At 40.1% G+C, this 13006-nt stretch overlaps 1 protein-coding gene across 1 annotated transcript; it reads right to left on the bottom strand.

Moving 5' to 3' along the window:
- Positions 1-8068: 8068 nt before the first annotated feature.
- LOC114819584 (uncharacterized) lies at positions 8069-11602 on the bottom strand. The gene is made up of 3 exons (XM_029088738.2): positions 11053-11602; positions 9091-9418; positions 8069-8449 (listed from the first exon to the last, which is right to left on the bottom strand). Exons 1-3 carry the CDS (start codon positions 11198-11200, stop codon positions 8236-8238), a joined length of 690 nt encoding a protein of 229 aa, XP_028944571.1. The 5' UTR covers positions 11201-11602; the 3' UTR covers positions 8069-8235.
- Positions 11603-13006: the final 1404 nt, after the last annotated feature.

A 13006-nucleotide genomic window follows, 5' to 3' on the forward strand; every position in this document is an offset into this window, starting at 1 on the left:
TATATATATATATATATATATATAGCTTGAAAGGACGCAAATGATAATGGTGATGGGACGAGTAACAGATTATACATATATATATAAAGGAATATATATTCTGACATCCTAACAGATTATATATATATATATATAAAGGAACATATATTATGGCGTCCTAACAGATTATATATATCAAAATATATATATATATATATGAGGTCCAAAAGATTGATGCAAACTCCAGCACCTCATGCGTGCACCACGAACTGTACTCCTTCGTCTTACGGCCTGCTTGCTGCTCGATGTTGCTTCACCACGACTGCTGCTCGCCGTTGTTTCAAGACTTCAACTGGCTGCTGCATGCACTACTCAGTCAACCAGAGCTTAAGTTAGTGTATATACACATGCATATAATATATATATATATATATATATATACACAAGTCTGAAATCATCTTCAGCTTAAAACATACCTCACAGAGTGGGCAGCGCACTCCTTTCTCTTCTCCATCTGTGGAAACATTTGCAGCGCCGTCGAGGACGTTAAACGGAAGCCCAAAATGTTGTAGCAACCATGCTGCAGTCCTTCATTCTCTCTGTCCTCATTCTTTCCTGCAACTCTCCCTAAAGCTCACAGGATAATGAAGTTCGTTACTGCTGCCCTAATTTTTTATGATGGTGAGCTCTTCCTTTGCCGCAGTGAAGACTTCAAATGAACATGATGAATATCGACGTGACTGGCGGCAAGGCGATGGGGTTGAAGAAGCGGCACCATTTTTTTTTGTCCAACACCGAGCTCACCACACAGCAGACGCGAAGAACACGTCGCAGCAAGGAAACAGGACAGTACAGTTAGGATTCAGGACAGTAAGCTAATGCAGTGGCTATGTAAGGACTATGCAGTGCCCTATGTGTGTATGTGTGTGCGTATGCCTATATATATATATATACAACGATCTCAACAGTTGCAAAAGAAACTGATCCGCATGTGATGCAGTGACTGTGCAAACAGCAATCCGCATGCAGTGAAGAATGTAATGAGGTGACTGTGCAAGTACAAAGATGGTCCACATGCGAGAAGAACACAGTGCAGCAAAGAAAGCCACCAAGGAACCCAGCAGTGTCAATCTACCATGATCATCATCAGAACATGTACACACACACAAAAAGAAGGTGCAAGCTACTGTTAGCAAGTTAGGAAGGAAAAGGGAAAAAAGTGGTGGCGACAGAATTATTGCAAAGAAGAAAGAAGAAGAAGGATGGTGCACGGCATCACCTTGGAAAAGTGTGACTTAAAAAAAAGAAAAAAAGGGAGTAACACATCTTAGTGAGTTATATGTTTTATTTGTACTTAGCACAATGCACTGAATAAAATAAAGCATGTCCATTAATATCTCTAAGAAATTACAAGTGCGTAAAAAAAATAAAAAAAAAGAAAAGTAAAAAGGGAAAAGACGAAGACTTCACAAAGGTTGCTCACGTGAAGCTTCAGCGCTTGACTGAACCCTAGAAGAAGAAAGCACTAAAGATTGATCATGTGGCGCCTCAATGATTGGTCGAACGCCAGAAAGCGAAGGCAAAAGGTGCCTCTGGAAGAAAGCCATAAACTTCTGATGGTCGCTTTGAATCTAACCTTCAGACGCCTGCAGATGATCAAGCTTTCTCTTCATGCTCGTCGAATAATCATTTGCAAGCATGCGTAACTCTCGATTCTCGTGCTTGAGACGTTTGATCTCTCGTCTAAGGCTTTCAACCTCGGCCGTCAATGATTCAACTTGGCGAGTTCGAGCAAGTAGATGCTGGCCCATGTTGGACACAGAGCCCGCGCACTGAACACTGAAAGCCAAGGAGTCTTGGACAGCCAACTCATCGGACCGCCTCGAAAGCAACCTATTATCTCTAGGAGTAAGGAGGTTTCTAGCTACAACCGTAGCCGTTATTGCATCCCTCATCACGGAGTCTTCAACTGTAAGAGGGCAATTAGAAGATATGAAGGACGAGCGCCATATATCACCCTGACACGGCACGCCCGCATCGCTCCCAAGACTTAAATCTAAGAAACTGTTGAAAGGGGAAGCCATTTTCAGAAATGATAAAAGAAAAAGGTTGGATGAAGTAAAATCTCATAAATGCAGCAGAGATAATTTTTCACGGGCAGGCAATCTTCGAAGTGTGCACGTTGAATACAATTAACACCTCTTTAAAAGGAGAGGCAGCACAACCACTTGTTCAAAAATCGAAGAGACGCCACTCTCCGAATTTCAAAACCCGGATTTTCCTGCGTAAAGTCCGTCGACACTTTTCAGACACAATCTCAGCTTTCGGCTATCACGTGCAATTTTGTCAGAGATCACTGACAAAGTTGAAAATGTGTGAAGTCCATTATGTCAACTACCGCACTTCTGCCGACAAGCGTGGGTGATAAGGCCACATCCGCACCACTACCTGCTGTTGGAAAACCCTATATAGGTCGACCTTCACCCTCTATGGCAAGGCACACAGCCAAAATGCCTAACTCTTCTTCTTCCTTGCCAAGAATGCATCTGCAACCAAACCTCTCACCATACTCAGCTTTCTTCCTCGCTGAAAATACAAACGCCTGATTCTTCTTCCTTGCCAAGAACACATCTGCAACTAAAACCTATCAACATACTCGGTTTTCTTCATCCCTAGAAACACCTCTTCAACCCAGTCACACCAGAGCAAAGGTATCTCATATCACTAGGGTTGAGAGCAAGAGTATCTCATAGCATGCTTTCTCCCTATCCTTTTCTTTGTCCTTCATCTTCATTGCAGGACAAGGAGAAAGAGAGCAATCAGCCGACACTTGGCATCAACATTCCGACTTGGAACCGACTGCCTGGAACTCCTTCCCTGATTGCTCACCTAGCACTACTCTCGAAGCACCCAATGTTTCAACATCTTATGCTTCCAGAGAAGATACCACATTTGCCTGGAGAACAGAAGAGGCAAGTGAAAATGATGCATCGAAGCATGTGGAGACAAGCGCAACAAATACATATGCTGATCATCCACTACTTCTTCAAAAGCAAAAGTATCACATATCATCAGGGTCGAAAGCAAAGGTATCTCATATCATGCTTTTCCCCTATCATTTCCTTTGCCATTGCTCTTGCTTGCAGAACAAGGAGAAAGGAAGCAATCAGTCGGAACCTGAAATTAAACGTCTGATCAGGAACTGATTGCCTGGAACCTCTGCTTGGTTGCTTACCTGGCATTGCTCTTGAGTGCTCATCTTCAACTGTTAACGGGTCTCGAATTTCCTCAGCAAATACTTCAAGACAGTTGATATGGTGTTGGCTTTTTATACTGAAGCTGCCAAACACGGATGAGTGGCTGAAAAGTGATGCTCTGAAAGACCATTTAAAGGCAAAGGATTGCGCACCACTTCTCCTAGGCGAAAGAAACAAGCAGAGAAGAATGCAGCACGATGAGCTGGAACAAATCATTATGGTAGGACACCCTTCTCGGCAAAACTGCATAATCCAGACGGAGGAGTCTAAGTCAAATCCAAGCCCATCGTCGTTGCTATAATCAAAGAGCTTAAGAAGCTTCAACAGCCTTTCGAGGCACTATCACCGAAGAGCAAAGTCTCGACAACCCTTGACGATCGTACCATTAACCAAACTGCTCAGGGTTCATATGAAAATGCTGCGAACTTTCTTGATCTTTCAAAGCAAATTTTTTGCAGTATCTGACCTTATCCCCTGACCTTCTTCAATATGAATTGGAAAGATTGAACAAAGAAATAGACCATCACCTCCATCTCGTGCCTACCTGCCATGTGTCCAGGTCCTAAAACTGCTCGTGGTCATGTTTAAGTTAGAGATCAAGCCTCAACGGTTTTTAAAGAAATCACAAGTTCGATTCAAGATCAAGTGTTCACCACCCTTGAATCAAATTCAGTTCAAGATTAAGTCTATGGAAAGTCCTTTGGAGGAAACCAGAAAACCCTCCAGCCCAATTCAAGATCAAGCCTCAATGGCCCTTGGATCGACATCTACATTAAGGGACTTCAAAACGCATCTTTTACACGTGACAAGCACATGTATACAACGCGCCTTGAAGTAGGGGCATTTGTAGACATTGAAATTTCGGTGAAATAAATGTTAGCCATCGCATTAAAATTACATTTGTGAACATTGAAATTTTGGTGAAATAAATGTTGACCATTGCATTAAAACTACAACCTTCATTCACTTCACCTACATCATACACTCACTTCCCATACATCATACACCCAAATTCACCTATAACCTCCACCCAAATTCACCTACAACAACCCACCAATTCACCTACAACATCCACCAAAACAAATGGATGGTGGTGATTCATTCTCAAAGCCTATAAATAGGCCTCTCCATCAAAGGATCAAGGGAGGATTTTACATACACTTTCTCTACTCCCAAATTGGAAGGGAATTCACACCACACCAAAGCCTTGAAGCCTCGAAACTCTAAAGCTCTCAAGCAAATCCCGAAGAATCAAGAAACCCCTCTTCGTTCTTCGTCAAAATCCTCTTTCAAGATCAAGCCCCAATGGCCCTTGAAGAAACTTCCACTAATTCAAGATCAAGCCCCGACGGCCTTTGAAGAAAGTGTTCATCATTCATCATCCGTTCATCCTAAAGATCAAGCCCTGACGACCCTGTGGATCAACAACATCAACAAATCTACCCATTACAAAGATAGAATCAGAGGCTAAATTTGTAGAAGAGATTGTAACCCCTAAATCATTAATACAAATATTATTTTGTACACGTGTTCTTGTCTCGTTCAAAGCAGGAATTTCCCGTGTTTACATATACGTTTTGAAATGCCATGCAAAGTATCTACCTATTTTATTTATGCATTAGTAGTTGTATATATTTATGATTGGTGCTGTGGACACACAGGTAAGTGCCAGGTAAGTTCATAAATTAAACATATAAGATTGCTTTAGTTATGCAAGATATGATGTGATGCATTAAGAGCTCATAAACCTGCACCCCAGTGTTAGTGCTCCTGCCCAAAGTTAGGACACGATCCTTCATGTGATGTTCACCTCCCGCACCATATGCTCACCTTGGATCCAAGTTAGGTGCACAGGCTTGTCGTACATATCACTTTAGGTGGTTCCGACTCGTAGGTGACTTGCGGTCATTCGCACAGTCTTCACGTGATCGTAGCACTAGAGCATATTTATTTTACACCTAGTCTTGTCGTACATACCACTTTAGGTGGTTCCGACTCGTGTGCAGGATTTAATATGATTGAGATTGGTTATGAGCTATAGACTCAGCTGTGCAGGTCACGTTAGGTGGATCCAACTGATATGATATCTGGCATTGATATATTTTAACTGGAATACTTATAGCATTTCATTAAGATCCTTTGCATGGTATATTTTTATGGATTTTCATCCTGAGCATGATTTCTGATATAGCATATATTATTTTTCAGGGAAATTATACAGGTTTTACGGCGAGGGGTTAGCGCTTTTGATAAATAAAATGAATTTGAAAAGCTTTGTTTTTGCCCACTCACACTTTTTGCTTTGCACCCCTCCAGGTTTTAGGTAGAAGTGCTTTGGTGGCTCACGTGGATTTCGACGGTGGTTCTGACAGAACATCACAAATGTAGGATCACCTTTGGGTGTTATATAATTAGTACTGGTCTAGTCGGACTGCACTTAGGTTATTTATACTCTGATTGTGTATTTCACACTTAATCTCGTACTAGCACCTTATTTTAGCTAGTACTTTTAGTAGTTTGGCTTTTATTCACTTGTATTTCTCCTAATCATTATTATTTCCGCACTGTGCACATGGTTACGTCACTCTTACGTGATGGCCAGCACGCCCTAATTTAGGTCGGGGTGTGTCAATGAATATGTGGAGAAAATCGAAAATCAATCGATTTATGATTATGAAAATTTAATTGAGAAATTTTAAAATTTTGTTATGGGAAGTTATTATAATTTACGTCGTAAAATTTATCGATAAGTAGAAAAGATGAAAATGGCCCTAGTGTATTAAACGGGATTCTTCGTGGACATATTTGATCATTTCATGATGTTTCAGATTTCTTTACGTATTTGGGTAGTATTCATCGATACGAACGCATGGGCGAAATAGAATGTAATTTGGAGTATTAATGAATATATTAGAGACGTTTTAGTTGGAAAAAGAAAAGGGAAAAAAAACTGCCAGATGGCAGCAAGAGAGAGGGGAAAAGAGAGAGTTGCGGGAGAGAAAATGAGAGGGGATGGCCAATCATGAAGGGAGGAAAGGAGGGGAAATGAGGGAGAAGAGGGATAGGGACCGGATTCCCTTTTGACTCGCCGACCCGACCCGGCCGTATCTCTCTCATCCGACTTCCTTTTTGGGTGATCTTGGTGTCCAAGGAAAGCTCTCGGCGAGCACAACGTCCTTGTGGTGTTAGATTTCTAAATTTCTAACCCAATTTTACAAATCAAAGCCACAAAGTTCCGGTTTGTCCGATGGGTTTCACCCTTTTCCGTTGATTCCGACAACGATTACCGTCGAACCCCACCACCAATAGACTCCTCTCAATCCCAAAAGAAAGGCCCAAGCATTGGTTGTAGCTTTGGAGTTCGTTTTGGTGTTGAATCAAGAACGCCCATTTCTAGGGTTTCCGATGGTGCGAGGCCAATTTTAGGTTCTTCCCAGTCGAATTGAACTTCAGCCCAGGTATGAAAGTTGTTCCTCTCATTGAGCTCTAACTGCCAGTAAAATTTGGTAATTTTAGAGTTAGTCTACAAAACTAAATTTCCGGCAGGTCGAGGTGATTTCCGACGTCTTCCCGGCCAAATTGGACTTCGGCCCAGGTATGAAAGTTGTTCCCCTTGTTGTGTTCTACAAGTCTGTAAAATTTAGTAATTTTTGGAGTTCGTCGAAAAATTGGGTTTCTATTCGCCAGAAACCGCCACGTGGCCAGTGGGCCGATGCTGCCTTTTTACGCAGATTTCGATATTCTGAATTCGTTTTTGGGTATCCATTTAATGTGTTTCAATTGCTAAATATGGTATTGAATATTTCATCCACTTGAATATTTTAGGAAATGGATTAAAAATGAAAGGTGAACTACGAATGGTTTGATCCCTATTTAGGGTATGTAGGCAGTCTAACAAGAAGTTAGATGCAGCCATAAAATAATTGAGATTAATCTTTTATTGAAAATTTGTCTAAGAAAAGGAATTGAGTGATTAGTTTAAAAATAAATCTTAGGGTTTAATTTCTTTGGGCCTACCATAGTAATTATCTTCCGAATTAAGAAATTGGGTCGTTACAATATGAGTTCTAGACAATTTTTTTTAGAAAAATAAGTCTTTAAACTCATGAACAACTAACAATTCCCGCTACTATGAGATTCGATCCAATTTTTCGTCAATCTAAGCCATTTGACATGCATGTGGAACACTTTAGAAGATAGATTGCCAAGAGTTGAATGAAACATTTTTTTGATAAAGTTGTCTATGGAATTAACTTTTGATGGTTAGATTCACAACTTATATGCAATGTTAAGAGCTAATGAGGGATGTTACTTAGTACTACACTCTAATGATATTCCTCTTCACTTGTGAGTGAGAGATCTTAATTTCAATTCACACCAAAGACGAATTTGAACCACATTATTGCGCTTAGAAAATTATATTTGGTTTTCTCTTTTTTTTTTTTTTTTTTTTTCATTTCAACATCAATCGTTTTGTAAAATGTTTAGAAAATTATTATAGTCCGACGGATTATTTGACGCACAAATTAATCTGACACTGCACCACTGCACCAAACAACCGACTAATTTAGTCAGTACTATCCGGTGTCTATTTATCCTATCCAATTAAAGTAATCAGTACAGTCCGAGCTACCAAACGAAATTGATATAGATGAACATGGTAACTGTTAGAAGGAGAACTGGAGAAGTGAAGAGAAACAATCCACAGCGTATCGAAAACGGGCTCTTGAGACATTTACGAACGGCACCTTAACCTCTTTGGTTGACAAATCCATGCAACAACAACAGGAAGATACGAAATCTACGAAAAGGAAACAAAGTGCAAACACAAGTTACCAGAATCGGAATGAACAAATTGAGCAAACATTACAATACTCATTAGTAGCACATAAGTTTGTAACAACTGCACGCACTCCTTACTACGGACGGAAGCAACATTCTCTTGTTGTAAGTTTTCTCGTAAAGGCACAAAATACAATTTGAAGGATGACAAGAATCTTCAAAGGCCGATGATTTTCCTATGCAAATGCCCCCCAGTGCTACCTCCTCCATCATGATCATGATCATGATCATGGAAAATAAACGTCAGAATTCCTACCATACAAAGCACCGACCCTACAAGAAGTTTGTCATATCGCTCCACCCAGTGAAACTTGAGCTGGCTTGCACCGTAGAATGACAGAGCCACCAGTGAAGTCATCACCGTTATGGTGCTGCAAATTTCCAAATCATCATAAATTACACAGCATATTTCCAAATCAGACCATCCTTTTAGTGTTTAGATGATTTCAATCCCCAATAAATTTAACTGCTAGGCCGGCCAGAAAGCAGCTAACTAGCAGCAACCAAGTAATAAACATTCAATTCTGGATGCCCAAGAAGCTAAACAGTGTCGTAAACTATAAAAACTAGTTAGGAAAGCACTTCAGGTCCTGAGGTCTACTCAACCCAGAATTTGGATGGAATTATATCAGGTTCATGTTTAAATTTATTATTGCTGCCAAACGTTTCACATTGTAAAAGCTTCCGGGGGTTAATAAACATTGTGTTGATGTGCATTCTAGCCGAACATGAGAATAGAACAGGATAATATCGACTGGAGTCACTGTTTACTGGAGAAGAACGGGGATGTGCACATTTAACTTTGTGTTACTAATCTATAAAATTTTAGAGGGACATAGGGTGCAAAAGACCCACTAGTCTTCAAAATGTTTTGTGCCAATTCACTACTTAAAGAAGTTACTAATAAACTTCTCGCATGTGCTCGTGAAAGTTCGAATAGCCAAGTCATAATTAGGTAATTCATTATAGAAACAAACAAGAAAGTCAAAACTTAATCCTAACTTAGTGATACCTGAATAGCAGCACTATGATTGCAAGCACCAGCATGGATGATGAATTCCCCACAGCAAGAAATACTGGAAGTGTAGTTGCACAAGGAGACAATGCAGGAACAAGGACAAGTCCAGCAACAGCCATCTTTTCCATGGGTTGGTTGTGTGAATGACTGTGACCGCCTTTTCCAGATAAAAACAACAAAATGTAACCGCCACCGAGAAATACTAGCAGAAGTGAAGCAAGTTTATGTACTGTTTCCTCGCCAGCGATGGTGTTTGCCATTGTGACCGCTGTTATACCTAATATTGCAGTGGATATTACATGCAAGACTGCTCCAAATGCAGCTGCACAAGAAATTTGAAAAAGTGATCAAAAGTCCTGAACAATAACAAATATTTTACGACTGGTTTCTTATGCCTTTCCCACAGCATCCTTAATCATGTATTAGAGGACTAAGAAAAACGAAAAACAAATGAAATACAGAGATATAGCTTGGTTTAAACATATAGGTAATCATCCAGATCAAAAACTCATGGAAGGTCCAAACTTCCCATTTATTCTAAACCTCAATCAGGTGACCCAAAAACAACCGAAAGCTTCACGATATGGTTACTAAAATTTTACATTTAAAAAGAAAGAAGATAATGTATTTGAGACATAAGAGGAATGCACTGGTCAAGTCAGGGTCCGCCTGAAGTCAATGTATGACGACCAATTGACTAGTGTTAATAAAAAATATATGACGATGCCATATTTAGCTCCGAAATAAGTTAATACATTACCAGCCCAAAACAGCTTGAAACCCTAACAATTCTGAACTCCAACCCAGAAAAAGGAAATTTAAAAAACTCAAGCTGTAGAAATATAAACGACAAGGATATTACAAAGTGTCCTCAGGGGTCAGGAAAGAAATCTGACTGTAGTTCTTAGTAGGATGCCATTACAAAGTGTTCTTGACAAGAAAATACTTTACTGTTGCACCAAAGATTGGTCCTAAGATCTAATAATTGGTTGATTAAGCCACACCTCAGGAAAAGTAAAGGTGCCCGAGTCAGATTTTGAACCAATATCTACAGGATTGGTTTAAGCTCAAATGGTCATAGCTTTTAATCCGTTAAATTTTAGTCAAACTAACCAACTGGAACTTGTCTAGAAGCTTTCAAGGGTGATGAAGTGCATTGAGGCTCGCAAATAAATGATCCGCTACGCAGCTGCGTATCATAGCATAACATGTAGATAAAAGAAGTGAGGAATCTCAGGTTGGGTAATGGGTACAAAGTGTATCAGACAGATTGATAGCATAACATGCAGGTAAAGTTCATCAAATGAATACGAAATACATCTAAAGCATATATTCATTTAACAAAATGTTGAACATCTACTGCTTTATAGTAATTATTTAGTAAGAGACCAAGACTAGATTACTCAGTATTCCGGTCTAATATGAAAAACTCTCGAACTTCATGAAATAAACACTAATAAAAATCTAAGTTGGAGAACCAAAGACCGCACAAAACAACGGTTTTGTTCCTTTCCCCCCGATTTGCAAGATAATCCAACAAGATAAAGCAGCAGCTATAACTTAGTAATATCATATGAAGTAATAAGAAACGATTTGGAAACAAAACTGGACTAGAGAAAGCAAACTGAATTACAATTTCCGACCATTCGTCCAGACTGCTTGGTCTCGAAGCAGACTATGCCCTTGTAATGCCAGTAGACCAACATCAGCTATCAAGCATAACACCTCAATATCCTAAAGTTGTAGTTCATTTCAGCTGAACCTGAAAGCATCCATCTAGTTTAACCCACTAATTTTCTACCATTGACTCAAACAAGCGAAATGCTTAAAGCTCCCACAGCAAGAAGATAAAGGGTAATGGCAGATCTGCAATTTTACCCAGTTTAAACCAGTAAAATCCCAGGAAAGCAAACAACCACAGAAACTGAGAGAGAGAGAGAGAGAGAGAGAACATACTGACGAAGAGGGTGCGGGAGAGAGTCCATTTCTGGGCTCGGCCGACGATGGAGAACGGGAGCCAATGCGTGGGTATGAAGGAATGCAGAAGCGACACGGTTGCGATTCCTCCGATCGTCGACAGATCTTCGGCGCTGAAATTTTCCATCACACCCGAAAACCCAAAATCCGAATGCAAGAAGCTGTTGGTGGTTCAGCTGTGGAACTTGGTTAGAGATTTTGGGACGGAAATCGAATCGATTGGGTTCCTGCTGCAGCTGCAAACTAGATCGATGAAGCTACATTTACATTACAACGTTTCGGACATGAGATTTGTTGTTGTGCCAATTGCAGATTTTACAACATTGAGATTTTGGAGATCTAAAACAAAAAACAAAAGTTGAATCCGGGTTGGGTCAGATTTCGTTTCACCCCTTTGGGCTCAATCCGAATTCGATGCTCCAGCCTTTGAACTCTGTACTATGCGGACCGAGTTTTGCCGTCTATTTGTGCGGACAAATGTAGGCCCTTGGATTTGATCTCAACGGCTTTAAAATATATCAATCAAATCGAGCTTAGAGCAGTTTCAGTGTTGTTTAAGTAAGCCCTTCTGGGCATTAAGCAATTCAATTCTCTACGTGAATAGTAACTGTCTTTGTCTTTTTTTTCTTTTCTTTTGAGTACATCGATATTTTTACACTAGAGGAGGGAGAGTTCGGCTAAACCACACAAGGGGCAACCTAATTTGATACGAATTAGTAACTATCTTTAACAAATAGTAATTGCGCAAGTGCTTCTCCACTCTTAAATTGAATAATCAGACACTTCGTATTAAAATATTATTTTTAAATAATAATAATTTTTTTTTTTTAAATTTGGAATAATAAAATATTGATTGACAGGATTTGAAAATATTGAAATGTAGTGTAAGGTGGAAGAACATGATTATTTATTTATAGAAAATAAATTATAAGTAGAGAGATGACCCATCAAACCCAATCCATGAGCCAGGATCTTGAACTTTCACAACAACTATTAGCCGTCAAATGTCATATACAATCTCTATCTTGAGCTATTTTGTAGAAGATCCATCAGCGTGAAGAAAATTAGGTTTCTCTTTCTAGCCTTGCTTGCACTTTAAAACAATAATTCGTGTTTTTTATAATTACTATACACATTAGATGAATATCTCCATTATTATAAGTAGAGAGATTAGGGGTGGGCAAACGGGTACAGGAACCGCGAGTCGAGGCGGGTACGGGCCAGTTCCTAATTTTGTAAATACAGAACAGGGCGGGCCTTTGTAGTTTTCGATTCAGGCCGGTTCCTAAAGTATAGGAACCGCAGGTACCCGGACCGGCCTGTTTGTAGTTACAATGGACAAACGAGATTTAAGATATCATCTCTCCGTCCAATCTTAACCGTTAGTTTCAACCCTAGCCAATTCCACCTCCCGAGTTCCAGAAGCACCATCAGTCTCTCAAACTCTCACTCTCCCTCCCTCGACTCCCTCCCTGTCCTTTCTCTCGACTCCAACTCTCAGACTCTCACTTACAGTGCTCACCACCATCGGGACCAACACAACAGCACCACCTCCGCCGTCGCGACTACCATCACCCTATCACCACTATCGAGCTCCAACTCTCAGACTCTCACATCGTCGTCGCCACCAACACAACGACACCACCTCCGCTGTCACGACCACCATCACCCCATCACCACCGTCGAGGACACTGCTACCACCAGTGATCCAGTACCACTACTAACCATCATCCCTCTAAAATTTAGGTAATTTTGAATTAGGTTTTATTATTAATGTGAAATTGTGAATATATGGTATAGGGATTTTAGGGATTTTAAGTTAGAATTTGTAGATTGATGATTGAATCATGTTGCCACCATTTAGGGTTTTCTTAAAATTTGAATTGCATTTGTAGATTGATGATTGATCTGTTGCCACTATTTAGGGTTCTTC

The sequence above is a fragment of the Malus domestica genome, chromosome 11 (genome assembly GCF_042453785.1).
Source record: "Malus domestica chromosome 11, GDT2T_hap1".
Lineage (NCBI taxonomy): Eukaryota > Viridiplantae > Streptophyta > Magnoliopsida > Rosales > Rosaceae > Malus > Malus domestica.

What these genes read in the sequence shown, in the direction of transcription:
- LOC114819584 (XM_029088738.2), bottom strand. Translation starts at nt 11,200, where the DNA reads ATGGAAAATTTCAGCGCCGAAGATCTGTCGACGATCGGAGGAATCGCA. An exon ending in CTCCCGCACCCTCTTCGTCA is followed by an intron (nt 9,419 to 11,052) that starts GTATGTTCTCTC and finishes TTTCTTGTGCAG; the next exon opens with CTGCATTTGGAGCAGTCTTG. An exon ending in ATCATAGTGCTGCTATTCAG is followed by an intron (nt 8,450 to 9,090) that starts GTATCACTAAGT and finishes GGAAATTTGCAG; the next exon opens with CACCATAACGGTGATGACTT.